General features: G+C 53.7%; 2 protein-coding genes across 5 annotated transcripts in view; both read left to right on the top strand.

The window, feature by feature from the left end:
- Nucleotides 1-16,381, top strand: part of LOC140409349 (uncharacterized) — a 96,834-nt gene extending 80,453 nt beyond the window's left edge. For all 4 annotated transcript variants that reach the window (XM_072497770.1, XM_072497771.1, XM_072497772.1 and 1 more), the window contains 3 exons: nt 11,411-11,536; nt 11,618-11,779; nt 15,951-16,381. In XM_072497770.1, the coding sequence (XP_072353871.1) occupies nt 11,411-11,536; nt 11,618-11,779; nt 15,951-16,381 (719 nt within the window). The remainder of the gene's footprint in view (nt 1-11,410; nt 11,537-11,617; nt 11,780-15,950) is intronic.
- An 8-nt stretch (nt 16,382-16,389) lies between these two features.
- Nucleotides 16,390-18,401, top strand: part of LOC140409350 (centrosome-associated protein ALMS1-like) — a 71,948-nt gene continuing 69,936 nt past the window's right edge. The window contains exon 1 of the mRNA XM_072497774.1: nt 16,390-17,044. Coding sequence (XP_072353875.1) covers nt 16,796-17,044 — 249 coding nt within the window. The 5' untranslated portion in view covers nt 16,390-16,795. The remainder of the gene's footprint in view (nt 17,045-18,401) is intronic.

Below are 18,401 nucleotides of genomic sequence, written 5' to 3' on the forward strand. Positions count from 1 at the left end.
TTTATAGCGGGCAGATTGTTCTGTTTACCGGGGGTATTTATAGCGGGCAGATTGCTCTGTTTAACTGGGGTATTTATAGCGGGCAGATTGCTCTGTTTACCGGGGGTATTTATAGCAGGCAGATTGCTCTGTTTAACTGGGGTATTTGTAGCGGGCAGATTGCTCTGTTTAACTGGGGTATTTGTAGCGGGCAGATTGCTCTGTTTACCGGGGGTATTTGTCGCGGGCAGATTGCTCTGTTTAACTGGGGTATTTGTAGCGGGCAGATTGCTCTGTTTACCGGGGGTATTTATAGCAGGCAGATTGCTCTGTTTAACTGGGGTATTTGTAGCGGGCAGATTGCTCTGTTTACCGGGGGTATTTATAGCGGGCAGATTGCTCTGTTTAACTGGGGTATTTATAGCGGGCAGATTGCTCTGTTTACCGGGGGTATTTATAGCAGGCAGATTGCTCTGTTTAACTGGGGTATTTGTAGCGGGCAGATTGTTCTGTTTAACTGGGGTATTTATAGCGGGCAGATTGCTCTGTTTACCGGGGGTATTTATAGCAGGCAGATTGCTCTGTTTAACTGGGGTATTTATAGCGGGCAGATTGCTCTGTTTAACTGGGGTATTTATAGCGGGCAGATTGCTCTGTTTACCGGGGGTATTTATAGCAGGCAGATTGCTCTGTTTAACTGGGGTATTTATAGCGGGCAGATTGTTCTGTTTACCGGGGGTATTTATAGCGGGCAGATTGCTCTGTTTAACTGGGGTATTTATAGCGGGCAGATTGCTCTGTTTACCGGGGGTATTTATAGCAGGCAGATTGCTCTGTTTAACTGGGGTATTTGTAGCGGGCAGATTGCTCTGTTTAACTGGGGTATTTGTAGCGGGCAGATTGCTCTGTTTACCGGGGGTATTTGTCGCGGGCAGATTGCTCTGTTTAACTGGGGTATTTGTAGCGGGCAGATTGCTCTGTTTACCGGGGGTATTTATAGCAGGCAGATTGCTCTGTTTAACTGGGGTATTTGTAGCGGGCAGATTGCTCTGTTTACCGGGGGTATTTGTAGCGGGCAGATTGCTCTGTTTAACTGGGGTATTTATAGCGGGCAGATTGCTCTGTTTACCGGGGGTATTTATAGCAGGCAGATTGCTCTGTTTAACTGGGGTATTTGTAGCGGGCAGATTGCTCTGTTGACCGGGGGTATTTGTAGCGGGCAGATTGCTCTGTTTACCGGGGGTATTTATAGGGGGCAGATTGCTCTGTTTACCGGGGGTATTTGTCGCGGGCAGATTGCTCTGTTTACCGGGGGTATTTATAGCGGGCAGATTGCTCTGTTTACCGGGGGTATTTATAGCGGGCAGATTGCTCTGTTTACCGGGGGTATTTGTCGCGGGCAGATTGCTCTGTTTAACTGGGGTATATATAGCAGGCAGATTGCTCTGTTTAACTGGGGTATTTGTAGCGGGCAGATTGCTCTGTTTACCGGGGGTATTTGTAGCGGGCAGATTGCTCTGTTTACCAGGGGTATTTGTAGCGGGCAGATTACTCTGTTTAACTGGGGTATTTATAGGGGGCAGATTGCTCTGTTTAACTGGGGTATTTATAGCGGGCAGATTGCTCTGTTTACCGGGGGTATTTATGGCGGGCAGATTGCTCTGTTTACCAGGGGGTATTTATAGGGGGCAGATTGCTCTGTTTACCGGGGGTATTTGTAGCAGGCAGATTGCTCTGTTTACCGGGGGTATTTATAGCGGGCAGATTGCTCTGTTTACCGTGGGTATTTGTCGCGGGCAGATTGCTCCGTTTACCGGGGGTATTTGTAGCGGGCAGATTGCTCTGTTTACCGGGGGTATTTGTAGTGGGCAGATTGCTCTGTTTAACTGGGGTATTTATAGCGGGCAGATTGTTCTGTTTAACTGGGGTATTTATAGCAGGCAGATTGCTCTGTTTCGCGGGGGTATTTATAGCGGGCAGATTGCTCTGTTTACCGGGGGTATTTATAGCGGGCAGATTGCTCTGTTTAACTGGGGTATTTATAGCGGGCAGATTGCTCTGTTTAACTGGGGTATTTATAGCAGGCAGATTGCTCTGTTTACTGGGGTATTTATAGGGGGCAGATTGCTCTGTTTACCGGGGGTATTTGTCGCGGGCAGATTGATCTGTTTACCGGGGGTATTTATAGCGGGCAGATTGCTCTGTTTAACTGGGGTATTTATAGCAGGCAGATTGCTCTGTTTACCGGGGGTATTTGTAGCGGGCAGATTGCTCTGTTTACCGGGGGTATTTGTAGCGGGCAGATTGCTCTGTTTACCGGGGGTATTTATAGCGGGCAGATTGCTCTGTTTACCGGGGGTATTTATAGCGGGCAGATTGTTCTGTTTACCGGGGGTATTTATAGCGGGCCGATTGCTCTGTTTAACTGGGGTATTTGTAGCGGGCAGATTGCTCTGTTTACCGGGGGTATTTATAGGGGGCAGATTGCTCTGTTTAACTGGGGTATTTGTCGCGGGCAGATTGCTCTGTTTAACTGGGGTATTTGTAGCGGGCAGATTGCTCTGTTTACCGGGGGTATTTGCTGCGGGCAGATTGCTCTGTTTACGGGGGGTATTTATAGCGGGCAGATTGCTCTGTTTAACCGGGGTATTTATAGGGGGCAGATTGCTCTGTTTAACTGGGGTATTTGTAGTGGGCAGATTGCTCTGTTTAACTGGGGGTATTTGTAGGGGGCAGATTGCTCTGTTTAACTGGGGTATTTGTAGCGGGCAGATTGCTCTGTTTACCGGGGGTATTTATAGGGGGCAGATTGCTCTGTTTACCGGGGGTATTTGTCGCGGGCAGATTGCTCTGTTACCGGGGGTATTTATAGCGGGCAGATTGCTCTGTTTACCGGGGGTATTTATAGCGGGCAGATTGCTCTGTTTACCGGGGGTATTTGTCGCGGGCAGATTGCTCTGTTTAACTGGGGTATATATAGCAGGCAGATTGCTCTGTTTAACTGGGGTATTTGTAGCGGGCAGATTGCTCTGTTTACCGGGGGTATTTGTAGCGGGCAGATTGCTCTGTTTACCGGGGGTATTTGTAGCGGGCAGATTGCTCTGTTTACCGGGGGTATTTGTAGCGGGCAGATTGCTCTGTTTACCGGGGGTATTTGTAGCGGGCAGATTGCTCTGTTTACCGGGGGGTTTTTGTCGCGGGCAGATTGCTCTGTTTAACTGGGGTATTTATAGGGGGCAGATTGCTCTGTTTAACTGGGGTATTTATAGCGGGCAGATTGCTCTGTTTACCGGGGGTATTTGTAGTGGGCAGATTGCTCTGTTTACCGGGGGTATTTATAGCGGGCAGATTGCTCTGTTTTCCGGGGGTATTTGTCGCTGTCAGATTGCTCTGTTTACCGGGGGTATTTGTCGCGGGCAGATTGCTCTGTTTACCGGGGTATTTATAGTGGGCAGATTGCTCTGTTTAACTGGGGTATTTATAGCGGGCAGATTGCTCTGTTTAACTGGGGTATTTGTAGCGGGCAGATTGCTCTGTTTAACTGGGGGTATTTATAGGGGGCAGATTGCTCTGTTTACCGGGGGTATTTATAGCGGGCAGATTGCTCTGTTTACCGGGAGTATTTGTAGCGGGCAGATTGCTCTGTTTACCGGGGGTATTTGTCGCGGGTAGATTGCTCTGTTTACCGGGGGTATTTGTCGCGGGCAGATTGCTCTGTTTAACTGGGGTATTTATAGCGGGCAGATTGCTCTGTTTAACTGGGGTATTTATAGCGGGCAGATTGCTCTGTTTACCGGGGGTATTTGTAGCGGGCAGATTGCTCTGTTTACCGGGGGTATTTGTCGCGGGCAGATTGCTCTGTTTACCGGGGGTATTTGTAGCGGGCAGATTGCTCTGTTTACCGGGGGTATTTGTAGCGGGCAGATTGCTCTGTTTACCGGGGGTATTTGTAGCGGGCAGATTGCTCTGTTTACCGGGGGGTTTTTGTCGCGGGCAGATTGCTCTGTTTAACTGGGGTATTTATAGGGGGCAGATTGCTCTGTTTAACTGGGGTATTTATAGCGGGCAGATTGCTCTGTTTACCGGGGGTATTTGTAGTGGGCAGATTGCTCTGTTTACCGGGGGTATTTATAGCGGGCAGATTGCTCTGTTTTCCGGGGGTATTTGTCGCTGTCAGATTGCTCTGTTTACCGGGGGTATTTGTCGCGGGCAGATTGCTCTGTTTACCGGGGTATTTATAGTGGGCAGATTGCTCTGTTTAACTGGGGTATTTATAGCGGGCAGATTGCTCTGTTTAACTGGGGTATTTGTAGCGGGCAGATTGCTCTGTTTAACTGGGGGTATTTATAGGGGGCAGATTGCTCTGTTTACCGGGGGTATTTGTCGCGGGTAGATTGCTCTGTTTACCGGGGGTATTTGTCGCGGGCAGATTGCTCTGTTTACCGGGGGTATTTGTAGCGGGCAGATTGCTCTGTTTACCGGGGGTATTTATAGCGGGCAGATTGCTCTGTTTACCGGGGGTATTTATAGCGGGCAGATTGCTCTGTTTACCGGGGGTATTTGTCGCGGGCAGATTGCTCTGTTTAACTGGGGTATTTGTCGCGGGCAGATTGCTCTGTTTACCGGGGGGTATTTATAGCGGGCAGATTGCTCTGTTTACCGGGGGTATTTATAGCGGGCAGATTGCTCTGTTTACCTGGGGTATTTATAGCAGGCAGATTGCTCTGTTTACCGGGGGTATTTGTCGCGGGCAGATTGCTCTGTTTACCGGGGGGTATTTATAGCGGGCAGATTGCTCTGTTTACCGGGGGTATTTATAGCGGGCAGATTGCTCTGTTTACCTGGGGTATTTATAGCAGGCAGATTGCTCTGTTTACCGGGGGTATTTGTAGCGGGCAGATTGCTCTGTTTACCGGGGGTATTTGTAGCGGGCAGATTGCTCTGTTTACCGGGGGTATTTATAGCGGGCAGATTGCTCTGTTTAACTGGGGTATTTATAGCGGGCAGATTGATCTGTTTACCGGGGGTATTTATAGCGGGCAGATTGCTCTGTTTAACTGGGGTATTTATAGCGGGCAGATTGATCTGTTTACCGGGGATATTTATAGCGGGCAGATTGCTCTGTTTAACTGGGGTATTTATAGCGGGCAGATTGATCTGTTTACCGGGGGTATTTATAGCGGGCAGATTGCTCTGTTTACCGGGGGTATTTGTAGCGGGCAGATTGCTCTGTTTACCGGGGGTATTTATAGCGGGCAGATTGCTCTGTTTAACTGGGGTATTTATAGGGGGCAGATTGCTCTGTTTAACTGGGGTATTTGTAGTGGGCAGATTGCTCTGTTTACCGGGGGTATTTGTAGCGGGCAGATTGCTCTGTTTACCGGGGGTATTTGTCGCGGGCAGATTGCTCTGTTTACCGGGGGTATTTGTCGCGGGCAGATTGCTCTGTTTACCGGGAGTATTTGTAGCGGGCAGATTGCTCTGTTTACCGGGGGTATTTGTAGCGGGCAGATTGCTCTGTTTAACTGGGGTATTTATAGGGGGCAGATTGCTCTGTTTACAGGGGGTATTTGTCGCCGGCAGATGTTCTGGTTTCTGTTGCTTGTTGCTCTGTTGTTGGTTGCTGGGATATTTCGAGATTCCTGTATTTTGTATTGATGACCTCGTGACTGAGGGATTATGATCTCACTGCTGCAAGAATTCAGCACTTTGATTTCCTTTCACAGTTTGCGTTTCGCACCTTTAACGCAATGTCAGAGACAAATGTACTGTTGCCTGTATAATGGGAGCCAGATATGCATCTGAGAATATAAAGCTAGCTGGTAAACTGGAGTGTAATAGATATCTGTTAACAAGGAATGTAAAAGTAACACGGATCTGTGTGCCGGGAGGATGCTGGGGGTCTGTGTGCCGGGAGGGTGCTGGGGGTCTGTGTGCCGGGAGGGTGCTGGGGGTCTGTGTGCCGGGAGGGTGCGGGAAGTCTGTGTGCCGGGAGGGTGTTGGACGTCTGTGTTCCGGGAGGGTCCTGGGGGTCTGTGTGTCGGGACGGTGCTGAGGGTCTGTGTGCCGGGAGGGTGCTGGGGGTCTGTGTGCCGGGAGGGTGCTGGGGGTCTGTGTGCCGGGAGGGTGCTGGGGGTCTGTGTGCCGGGAGGGTGCTGGGGGTCTGTGTGCCGGGAGGGTGCTGGGGGTCTGTGTGCCGGGAGGGTGCTGGGGGTCTGTGTGCCGGGAGGGTGCTGGGGGTCTGTGTGCCGGGAGGGTGCTGGGGGTCTGTGTGCCAGGAGGGTGCTGGGGGTCTGTGTGCCGGGTGGGTGCTGGGGGTCTGTGTGCCGGGAGGGTGCTGGGGGCCTGTGTGCCGGGAGGGTGCTGGGGGTCTGTGTGCCGGGAGGGTGCTGGGGGTCTGTGTGCCGGGAGGGTGCTGGGGGTCTGTGTGCCGGGAGGGTGCTGGGGGTCTGTGTGCCGGGAGGGTGCTGTGGGTCTGTGTGCCGGGAGGGTGCTCGACGTCTGTGTTCCGGGAGGGTGCTGCGGGTCTGTGTGTCGGGAGGGTGCTCGGGGTCTGTGTGCCGGGAGGGTGCTCGGGGTCTGTGTGCCGGGAGGGTGCTGGGGGTCTGTGTGTCGGGAGGGCGGGGGTCTGTGTGCCGGGTGGGTGCTGGGGGTCTGTGTGCCGGGAAAATGCTGGGGGTCTGTGTGCCGGGAGGGTGCTGTGGGTCTGTGCCGGGAGGGTGCTGGGGGCCTGTGTGCCGGGAGGGTGCTGGGGGCCTGTGTGCCGGGAGGGTGCTGGGGGTCTGTGTTCCGGGAGGGTGCTGGGGGTCTGTGTGCCAGGAAAATGCTGGGGGTCTGTGTGCCGGGAGGGTGCTGTGGGTCTGTGCCGGGAGGGTGCTGGGGGCCTGTGTGCCGGGAGGGTGCTGGGGGCCTGTGTGCCGGGAGGGTGCTGGGGGTCTGTGTGCCGGGAGGGTGCTGGGGGCCTGTGTGCCGGGAGGGTGCTGGGGGTCTGTGTGCCGGGAGGGTGCTGGACGTCTGTGTGCCGGGAGGGTGCTGGGGGCCTGTGTGCCGGGAGGGTGCTGGGGGCCTGTGTGCCGGGGGGTGCTGGGGCCTGTGTGCCGGGAGGGTGCTGGGGGCCTCTGTGCCGGGAGGGTGCCCGGGGTCTGTGCCGGGAGGGTGCTCGGGGTCTGTGCCGGGAGGGTGCTGGGGGTCTGTGTGCCGGGAGGGTGCTGGGGGTCTGTGTGCCGGGAGGGTGCTGGGGGTCTGTGTGCCGGGAGGGTGCTGGGGGTCTGTGTGCCGGGAGGGTGCTGGGCGTCTGTGTGCCGGGAGGATGCTGGGGGTCTGTGAGCCGGGAGGGTGCTCGGGGTCTGTGTGCCGGGAGGGTGCTGGGGGTCTGTGTGTCGGGAGGGAGGGGGTCTGTGTGCCGGGAGGGTGCTGGGGGGTCTGTGTGCCGGGAGGGTGCTGGGGGTCTGTGTGCCGGGAGGGTGCTGGGGGGTCTGTGTGCCGAGAGGGTGGGGGTCTGTGTGCCGAGAGGGTGGGGGTCTGTGTGCCGGGAGGGTGGGGGACTGTGTGCCGGGAGGGTGGGGGTCTGTGTGCCGGGAGGGTGCTGGGCGTCTGTGTGCCGGGAGGGTGCTGGGCGGGTGTGTGCCGGGAGGGTGCTGGGGGTCTGGGTGCCGGGAGGGTGGGGGTCTGTGTGCCGGGAAGGTGCTGGGGATCTGTGTGCCGGGAGGGTGGGGGTCTGTGTGCCGGGAGGGTGCTGGGGGCCTGTGTGTCGGGAGGATGCTGGGGGCCTGTGTGCCGGGAGAGTGCTGGGGGGTCTGTGTGCCGGGAGGGTGCTGGGGGTCTGTGTGCCGGGAGGATGGGGGTCTGTGTGCCGGGAGGGTGCTGGGGGTCTGTGTGTCGGGAGGGTGCTGGGGGTCTGTGTGCCGGGAGGGTGGGGGTCTGTGTGCCGGGAGGGTGCTGGGGGTCTGTGTGCCGGGAGGGTGCTCGGGGTCTGTGTGCCGAGAGGGTGCTGGGGGTCTGTGTGCCGGGAGGGTGCTGGGGGCCTGTGTGCCGGGAGGATGGGGGTCTGTGTGCCGGGAGGGTGCTGGGGGTCTGTGTGCCGGGAGGGTGCTGGGGGTCTGTGTGCCGGGAGGGTGGGGGTCTGTGTGCCGGGAGGGTGCTGGGGGTCTGTGTGCCGAGAGGATGCTGTGGATCTGTGTGCCGGGAGGGTGGGGGTCTGTGTGCCGGGAGGGTGGGGGTCTGTTGCCGGGAGGGTGGGGGGCTGTGTGCTGGGAGGGTGCTCGGGGGTCTGTGTGCCGGGAGGGTGGGGGTCTGTGTGCCGGGAGGGTGCTGGGGGTCTGTGGGCCGGGAGGGTGCTGGGGATCTGTGTGCCGGGAGGGTGGGGGTCTGTGTGCCTGGAGGGTGCTGGGGGTCTGTGTGCCGGGAGGGTGCTGGGCGTCTGTGTGCCGGGAGGGTGCTGGGCGTCTGTGTGCCGGGAGGGTGCTGGGGGCATGTGTGCCGGGAAGGTGCTGGGGATCTGTGCGCCGGGAGGGTGCTGGGGGGGGGGGTGGGGATCTGTGTGCTGGGAGGACAGGGGGGGGTCTGTGTGCTGGAAGAGGGCTGGGGGGTGTCTGTGTTCTGGGAGGGTGCTAGGGGATCTGTGTGCTGGGAGAGAGCTATGGGTTCTCTGTGCTGGGATGGGGGCTGAGGGTGTCTATGGGCCGGGAATCTGTGGGCCGGGAATCTGTGGGCCGGGAATCTGTGGGCCGGGAATCTGTGGGCCGGGAATCTGTTGGCCGGGAATCTGGGCCGGGAATCTGTGGGCGGGGAATGTAGTACAGTTCTGTATACCTTGGCTGGATGACTAGATGTGGGTGAATTGGGCAGCAACTGTTGTCCCAAAGCTCTTGGTTGAAGGATTTGGTTTGCTCAGGGTGAATCCCCCTGGATTCTCCCATCCAAATCATTGTCCTGTAAACTCATTGCCTTTTCACATTTCTGAGTGGAAAGTCCATCACTGCCTTGTTAAAGGGACTTGCAGGAAATGTTGCTGGGACGTTCTGATATCAGCAACATTGGGTTTGGTGATGTGGAACTTTTCCTCTTCCCTCCAGCTGAAAGGTAACCTGACAGGGTTGGATAGCTCCTATTAACTGCTTCACCACACACCATCCTGCCCTTCCTGGAGTGGGATTAGGCTGGGTGAGTCCTGTCGTGAATCTTCCACTGCCTGCCTATGGATTTTACAGCTGCTGAGTTTATCTGGGACTTGTTTTTGCTGTTTGCTAGCTTGTCTATGCTGGATTATCACTCACAGGCTGCCTGGTGTGTGGCAATTCTGCCATTGGGACAGAAGTAGCAGCTGGAACCGAGGTCCGCTCACAGATCCACCTTGTCAAACTCAGTGAAATAAACTTCGCCGGAGGTGAAACAAGCTTCGCTTGAGGTTCCTGGACAAGGTTGATGTGGCGGCTCGCTCCTATCCCACCCCAGCCACAACCCTGCAAATCCACTCTGTGTCTTGCCACTTCCCTTGGAGATTCTCAGTCAGTCTGAGTCCCTGATGATCCTCTGATAGAGTCCTTTCCCAGACCAAACCCAGAGCCCTCCCTGTGATCACTTAGATTTTATTAACCGGGGCATTGAGTACAGGAGTACGGTGTTCATATTGAACTTGTACAAGACACTCGTTATGCCTCATCCAGAGATTACGTCCAGTTCTAGACACCATACTTGAGGAAGGATGTGAAGGCATTAGAGAGAATACAGAGGAGATTCACAAGAATGATTCCAGGGATAAATAACTAGCAACAAGGATAGATTTGGAGGTTGGAACTGTTTTCCTTGCAAAAAAGAATCCTGAGAGGAGACTTGGTTGAGGTATTCAAGATCCCGAGGGAGGTGGACAGGTTGAATAGTGAGAATCTGTTCCCACTCAAGGGAGCATCAAGAGCTAGAGGGCACTGATTCAGAGTAATGGCCAAAGGATTGAGGAAGAAAGGGCGTCACGGTAGCACAGTGGTTAGCATTGTTGCTTCACAGGGTCCCAGGTTCGATTCCCCGCTGGGTCACTGGCTGTGCGGAGTCTGCACGTTCTCCCCGTGTCTGCGTGGGTTTCCTCCGGGTGCTCCGGTTTCCTCCCACAAGTCCTGAAAGACGTGCTGTTAGGTGGATTGGACATTCTGAATTCTCCCTCAGTGTACCCGAACAGGCGCCGGAATGTGGCGACCAGGGGATTTTCACAGTAACTTCGTTGCAGTGCTAATGTAAGCCTACTTGTGACAATAACGATTATTAATATTATTAAAATTAGTTTTACCCAGCAGGAGGTTGGAGTCTGGAACGAACTTCCTGAGAGGGTGGTGGAGGCAGGTTCAATCGAGGTATTCAAAAGGGAATTGGAAAAGAATGGATGTGCAAGGTTACGGGAATAAGGCAGGGGAGTGGGACAAGGTAAAACACTCAGAGAGAGAGAGAGTGCAGACCCGTTGGGCAGAATGGCCTCCTGCACTGTAAAGATTCTGTAATGTCTCAGTGTTTTGAGTGCACCAGGCCCCCAAGCCTGATATCGAGCTCCCCAGTGGGCGAGGCCTCCACTGCACTGCTCCAGCAGAAGAGGAAATCAGAATAGTGGCCAGCGATGCTCGATCCGACACCACAGCACAAATCCCGTTTGCATTAGCTTGTGGACCCCTGGGCTGTCTCAGGGGACCCCAGTGTGATAAGACGAGAAGAAATAGGAGCAGGGAGTAGGCCATTTGGCCCACCAAGCCTGCTCCGCCCATTCAATAAGATCGCGCTGCTCTGAAAAGTGTTCTGAACTCGCCTTTCCTGCCTGCAGCCCCTCACCCATAGTGAGAATCTGTTCCCACTCAAGAGAGCATCAAGAGCTAGAGGGCACTGATTCCGAGTAATGGCCAAAGGATTGAGGAAAAAAGGGCGGCACGGTAGCACAGTGGTTAGCACTGTTGCTTCACAGGGTCCCGGGTTCGATTCCCTCCTCGTTGAAATAATTCTGTCAAACAGTGGAATCTGTTCAATGACCCAACCTCCACTGCTCTGTGGATGAGAATTTAATAGACCAATGACCCTTTGAGAGAGGAAATTCATCCTCATTTCCACAGTAAATGAGAGATCCCTTATTTTTTAAACTGTGCCCCTTGTTACAGATTTCCTTTTGTGTGGCATCCTCCCTGCGGTTTCCCGACTACGCCCTCTGAGAATCTTTTATATCTCAATAAGATCAACCCTTCACCATCCGCATCCTTCCTCATAAGGCAACGCCTTCATTCCAGGAATTCGCCAAGTGAATCTTCTCTGAACTGCCTCCCAGTTGAAGCATAGCCTTCCTCAAGTCAGGCGACCAAATCTGTACACCAGGCGGCTCAAAAAAACCTATGCACAAGAACTCAAACACCTGAGCTTTTCCTTTGTGTGAGAGACACGCAGCAATATATTTTCTTGCCTGCAGATGTTCCTGTGCTGCTGCCGTACAAACCTGCAGGTAGCACCAAACTGTTCTACATGCCGGACTCGGGGATAAGGAGCAGGCTTGGCCAGTTGGATTCGGAGAGCAGTAGCGAGAGCTGGCGAGCAGGTCAGTACCTTGACTTTACCCAACACGGTTCTGCAGATTCTGACCCTGTCGATTTGACCTCCGACCAGTTTCTCCTTTCAGATTCGCAGGAGGCACCTCCCACTAGAATCCAGACTGAGGCTCTGGGAGCCAGGGGCTACGTTTCATCGAGCAAACTAACCACGCACAGAGAGAGAGTAAAGCGCAGCATAGCAGCCCCGAGGAAGCCCAGGGAGAAGGAGGAAATTAGATTGTTGGAAAGAGGTGAGGATGTGCTGTGGAGATCGACACAATATCAGGCAGGCACAGGTGGAAACAGTTCAATGTGGATCAGTGGGAAGCAATAAATGTCATGTATAATATATGTACCACAGTTAGGGCACAGTTAATCTAATAACAATTTAATAAGTATTTATTTTAAATTAATTAACTGGTGCCTAAATGTCACTTAGCGGGTGCAGTGCTCTAACTGTGAGATGTGGGAGATCCTGTCGACTACGTCTGCAGAAAGTGTAACCAATGGCAGCTCTTCACAGACCGCGTGGTTCAGTTAGAGCAGCAGTTGGATGCACTTAGGAGCATGCAGGTGGTGGAAATCATCATAGATAGGAGTCATAGAGACGTGCAGGCAGACAGATGGGTGACCGCTAGAAAGGGCAGGCAGTCTGTGCAGGAATCCCCTGTGGCTGTCCCCCTCTCTAACAGATATACCGTTTTGGATGCTGTTGGGGGGCATAGCCTATCAGGGGAAAACAACAGCAGCCAGAACAGTGGCACCACAACTGGCTCTGTTACTCAGCAGGGGAGGGCAAAGTGCAGGAGAGCGATAGTTATAGGGGACTCTATAGTAAGGGGCACAGATAGGCGCTTCTGTGGACGTGAAAGAGACTCCAGGATGGTATGTTGCCTCCCTGATGCCAGGGTTCAAGGATGTCTCTGAACGAACACAGGACATCCTGAAGGGGGAGGGTGAACAGCCAGAGGTCGTAGTAAACACAGGTACTAACGACATCGGCAGGAAAAGTGATGAGGTCCTGCAGAAGGTGTTCAGAGAGTTGGGCAGTAAACTAATTTCTGGACCACTGGGATCTCTTCCGGGGCAGGTGGGACCTGTATAAGAAGGACGGGTTGCATCTAAACTGGAGAGGCACCAATATCCTGGCTGGTAGGTTTGCTAGAGTCACTCGGGAGGATTTAAACTCATTTGGCGGGGGGTGGGAACCAGGGCGTTAGCTTAGAAGGTGTAACAACTGAAGGGGAAATAGAGAACAAAAATAAGCGAACAAGAGACTCACAAACATACGCAATCAACTCGCACACACTTGTACCCTCCCAGACTCTCATAATCACTCACACACTACTCTGAATGGATGGGCAGGCACTCTTTCCCAGGGGGCAGAGGTTTAAGGTCCGTGGGGCAAAAGTTTAGAGGAAATGTGCAAGGCAGGTTTTTTACACCGAGGGTGGTGAGTGCCTGGAACGCGTTGCCAGGGGAGGTTCTGGAAGGAGATACATTAACGGCGTCTTGACAAACACATGGACAGGATGGGTATAGAGGGATACGACACTAGGAAGTGCTGAGGGTTTTGGCCAAGGGTGGTATCATGACCGGTACAGGCTTGGAGGGCCGAAGTGCCTGTCTCTGTGCAGTGTTCTTTGCTCTTTAAAGAAGGACATGGGAGTTGCTGGCAAGGTCAATGTTGGTTGTCCAGCCTGATTTCCCTGAGCAGATGGAGGTTGTGACTGAAAGAATGAAATCTTTGTCGAGTTCAGAGGACACTTAAGAGTCAACCACAATCACAAAGAAATGGGCGGCACGGTCCCACAGTTATTAGCACTGTTCGATTCCCGGCTGTTAGGTGAATTGGACATTCTCCCTCTGTGTAACCGGAATGTGGCGACTAGGGGCTTTTCACAGTAACTTCATTGCAGTGTTAATGTAAGCCTACTTGTGACAATAAAGATTATTATTATAAAAATATTCAATTCTCTAGCATCAAATTATATAGCTCAACCTCAGAATATCCAAAGTCCCTGAAAGCTGGTTAAGTAGTCATTGTTGTAACATAGGAAACGTGACAACCAAATTACACACAGCAAGATTTCACAAGCAGTACCGTGACCACACAATCTGTTTCAGTGATATCGGTTGAGGAATAACTATTGGACAGGACATATGGAAAAACTGGACAGGTAGAGACAGTCTGCTCCATTAATCTTGTCACAAGCAGTCATGGTATAACGAAATCCTCCCACTGAAATTGTAATATCTCTGAAGATAGAAACATGGTTATGGAGAGAGACGGGGGAAGTGGGATTAGTTTGGGATTAAAACAGGGCTATGGAGAGAGAGGGGGGAAGTGGGATTCGTTTGAGATTAATACAGAGCTAAGGGGAGAGAGTGGGGCAGTGGGATTAGCTTGAGATTCATACAGGGATATGGGGAGAGAGTGGGGCAGTGGGATTAGTTTGGGATTGATACAGGATATGGGGAGAGAGTGGGGCAGTGGGATTAGTTTGGGATTGATACAGGGATATGGGGAGAGAGTGGGGCAGTGGGATTAGTTTGGGATTGATACAGGGATATGGGGAGAGAGTGGGGCAGTGGGATTAGATTGTGATTGATCCAGGGATATGGGAAGATTGGAGCAGTGGGATTAGTTTGGGATTGATACAGGGATATGGGGAGAGAGTGGGGCAGTGGGATTAGTTTGGGATTGATACAGAGCCATGGGAAGAGAGTGGGGCAGTGGGATTAGTTTGGGATTGATACAGAGCTATGGGGAGAGAGTGGGGCAGTGGGATTAGTTTGGGATTGATACAGGGATACGGATGAGAGTGGGGCAGTGGGATTAGTTTTGGGATTGATACAGGGCTATGGGGAGAGAGTGGGGCAGTGGGATTAGTTTGGGGATTGATACAGGGCTATGGGGAGAGAGTGGGGCAGTGGGATTAGTTTGGGGATTGATACAGAGCTATGGGGAGAGAGTGGGGCAGTGGGATTAGTTTGGGATTGATACAGGGATACGGATGAGAGTGGGACAGTGGGATTAGTTTGAGATTGATTCAGGGATATATGGAAAGAGCGCGGGGCAGTGGGATGAGTGTGGGATTGATACTGGGATATGGGAAAAGAGTGGGGCATTGCGATTAGTTTGGGATTGATACAGGGCTATGGGAAGAGTGCGACAGTGGGATTAGTTTGAGATTGATGCAGGGATATATGGAAAGAGCGCGGGGCAGTGGGATTAGTGTGGGATTGATACTGGGATATGGGAAAAGAGTGGGGCATTGGGATTAGTTTAGGATTGATACAGGGATATGGGGAGAGGGTGGGGCAGTGGGATTAGTTTGGGATTGTTACACGGCTATGAGGAGATAGTGGGGCAGTGGGATTAGTTTGGGATTGATACACGGCTATGAGGAGATAGTGGGGCAGTGGGATTAGTTTGGGATTGATACAAGGCTATGGGGAGATAGTGGGGCAGTGGGATTAGTTTGGGATTGATACAAGGCTATGGGGAGAGAGTGGGGCGGTGGGATTAGTTTGGGATTGATACACGGCTATGAGGAGATAATGGGGCAGTGGGATTAGTTTGGGATTGATACAAGGCTATGGGGAGAGAGTGGGGCAATGGGATTAGTTTGGGATTGATACAAGGCTATGGGGAGAGAGTGGGGGCGGTGGGATTAGTTTGGGATTGATACAAGGCTATGAGGAGATAGTGGGGCAGTGGGATTTGTTTGGGATTGATACAGGATATGGGGTGAGAGTGGGGCAGTGGGATTAGTTTGAGATTGATACAGGGCTATGGGAAGAGAGTGGGGCAGTTGGATTAGTTTGGGATTTATACAGGATATGGGGAGAGAGTGGGACAGTGGGATTAGTTTGGGATTAATACAGGGCTACGGAGAGAGAGTGGGGCGTTTGGTTTGGTTTTGGATTGATACAAGTGCAGTTGTATAGTTTCTTTCATGTTGTAAGACTTCTCAAGGTGATTCATAGGAACGATTATTGAATCAAATTAGCCAGAGTTTGTTATGGAGACATTTGGTCGAAGAGGTAGGTTTTAGAGAGGTGGAGAAAATTCGATAGCCCTGACCTTGACACCTGTAGATATGACCATCAATGGTGGAGGAAAAATCTTGGGTCAAGTATAGTGTCTCGGAGGGTAGTCGGGCTGCAGGAGATTTGAATGCAAGGGTTAGAATCTTGAAATCAATGAGTTGCTGGACTCGAAGGTAATGTGGATTAATGGAAGAGGGTTGAGGGTGGACTCGAAGGTAATGTGGATTAATGGAAGAGGGTTGAGGGTGGACTCGAAGGTAATGTGGATTAATGGAAGAGGGTTGAGGGTGAACGCGATTTGGTGCAGGTTAGGATAGGGGTCACCTAGCTTTGTGGTCACTTTTGGTTTCTATGCAATCACTGCAGGTACCCGGCGTCACCAGGGCAGCCTCACCGCTGGTGCAGGGACTTTACCTGAAAGAATGCCACTGCAGGATGTTGGCGATGGCGACTTTTCCACAAAACACTCCTGCCCAGCACGACAGCAGGAGCCAACTCGGGCCCCGGAACAGGTGTTCCCCACTTCACCCAGAGGCAAGGCAGCGAGCATGGGAGCGAGAGCAAAGCAGCAGGGGGGTCTCAATCATACCCAAGAGTGCGTCAAGCCAGACCTATCGAAGTTGGCAACACAGTCTCGCCAGTCATTCCGGGAGAGGCTCGGGGGCATTGGAGGAGGACGAGGGGGGCCGTCCTGTCCCCTCTTACCTGGAATGGGCAAAGACAGCTACGAGAAAGGCCCGACGCGGCAACTCTCGAGGTCAGCCAATTCCCACCACCCGCTGCACAGAAATGGCTAACAATGCAAGTCCCCCAACAGAGTGGAGCAGTGGCCCACTGAGAGCTAGCCGAACAGAGAGGTACAGCAGTCTGGATGAACTCTGGCAGAGGTTTAAAGAGCGACAAAAGAAACACAGGAGGCTAGGTTCAAGCAGTGCCAGTGAACTTTCCCTGCTGGAACGCTTGACGAGCTAGCTCGCATCCTCCGCAACCCGGCGCAGCACGCTCTCCTCTCCGCTGAGGGGAGGGATAGCCAGCGCAGGACGGCACAGAGAGGCAGGAGGTGCAGAGCGTGGGAGGACACGACGACGGTGAGACCGTCTTCCCCTTCTCCAGTTTCCCTGGCCACCCCAAAGAGTGAGAGCCCCGACTCCCTGGAGGAAATCTCCACTGACCGGATAAAGAAGATCCTTAACCACCGGCGGTACACGGATATGGAGAGCGGCCGTGCAGCTGGTCCACCCACCGCTGAGTCGGACACCTCAGACGTGCAGACACAGACTGAGACGGGAAGCACCATCTCCACCATCGACACGGCGCGCTTGGTCAGGGCCTTTGGGCCAGAGCGTGTCACTGTGCAGCCTCTCTCCCGCTTGTACAGCAGCATTGAGAAGCAGAAAGAGAGCTTGGTTTATCGGAGGGAGAGGCCGAGGAGGGCAGAGACCAGATGTCAAAGTGACCAGGTGAGTGAGGGAGACTCGGTCAGGCTGGTCTCCCCCAGAATGATGCTGTTGAGTTGCTGGTACAGTATTGAAAGCAGTGACGTGCAGTTAAACAGCTTGGTGAGGGCTAGCAATACTCGGAGCAGGTCATTCAGCCCTTGCAGCCTGATCAACCATTCCATTAGATCATGTTGATCTGTATCTTTTTTTAAAATAAATTTAGAGTATCCAATTCATGTTTTCCAATTAAGGGGCAATTTAGCGTGGCCAATCCACCTACTCTGCACATCTTTGGGTTGTGGGGGCGAAACTAGGGCCGTACGGTAGCATAGTGGTTAGCACAAATGCTTCACCGCTCCAGGGTCCCAGGTTCGATTCCCGCTTGGGTCACTGTCTGTGCGGAGTCTGCACATCCTCCCAGTGTGTGCGTGGGTTTCCTCCGGCTGCTCCGGTTTCCTCCCACAGTCCAAAGATGTGCGGGTTAGGTGGATTGGCTGTGATAAATTGCCCTTGGTGTCCAAAATTGCCCTTAGTGTTGGGTGGGGTTACTGGGTTGTGGGGATAGGGTGGAGGTGTTGACCTTGGGTAGGGTGCTCTTTCCAAGAGCCGGTGCAGACTCGATGGGCCGAATGGCCTCCTTCTGCACTGTAAATTCTACGATGAACCCACGCAAACACAGGGAGAATGTGCAAACTCCACACGGACAGTGACCCAGGGCCGGGATCGAACCTGGGACCTCGCTGCCGTGAGGCAGCAGTGCTAACCAATGCGCGGAGGAGGGGAGGGAGGGGGGGAGGGGAGGGGGGGAGGAGGGGGGGGGAGGGAGGAGGGGGGGAGGGGGAGGGAGGAGGGGAGGGGGAGGGGAGGAGGAGGGGGAGGGAGGAGGAGGGGGGGAGGGGGAGGGAGGAGGAGGGGGGAGGAGGGAGGGGAGGGGGAGGAGAGGAGGGGGGAGGAGGAGGAGGAGGGGAGGGGGAGGGAGGAGGAGGAGGAGGAGGAGGGGGGAGGGGAGGGGAGGAGAGGAGGGGAGGGGAGGAGGAGGGGGGAGGAGAGGGGGGAGGGGGTGGGGGGGGGAGGAGAGGGGGGGAGGGGGGTGGGGGGGGGGGAGAAGGAGGGGGAGGGGTGGAGGGGGGGGGCGGAGGGGGGAGGTGGAGGGAGAGGGGGGAGAGGAGGGGGAGAGGGGGGGTGGAGATGAAGCCTGACTTGCCAATTTTTTATGCTCAATTCCTCGACCGATGATGGCAAGCAAGCCGTATGCCTTCTTGACTGCCTTATCCACCTGCGTTGCCACTTTCAGTGACCCGTGTACCTTACACCCAGATCCCCTCTGCCTGTCAATGCTCTTCTGCCATTTACTATATATATTTCCCATCAGTATTAG

Source organism: Scyliorhinus torazame, chromosome 3, assembly GCF_047496885.1.
Source record: "Scyliorhinus torazame isolate Kashiwa2021f chromosome 3, sScyTor2.1, whole genome shotgun sequence".
NCBI classification, from domain to species: Eukaryota; Metazoa; Chordata; class Chondrichthyes; order Carcharhiniformes; family Scyliorhinidae; genus Scyliorhinus; species Scyliorhinus torazame.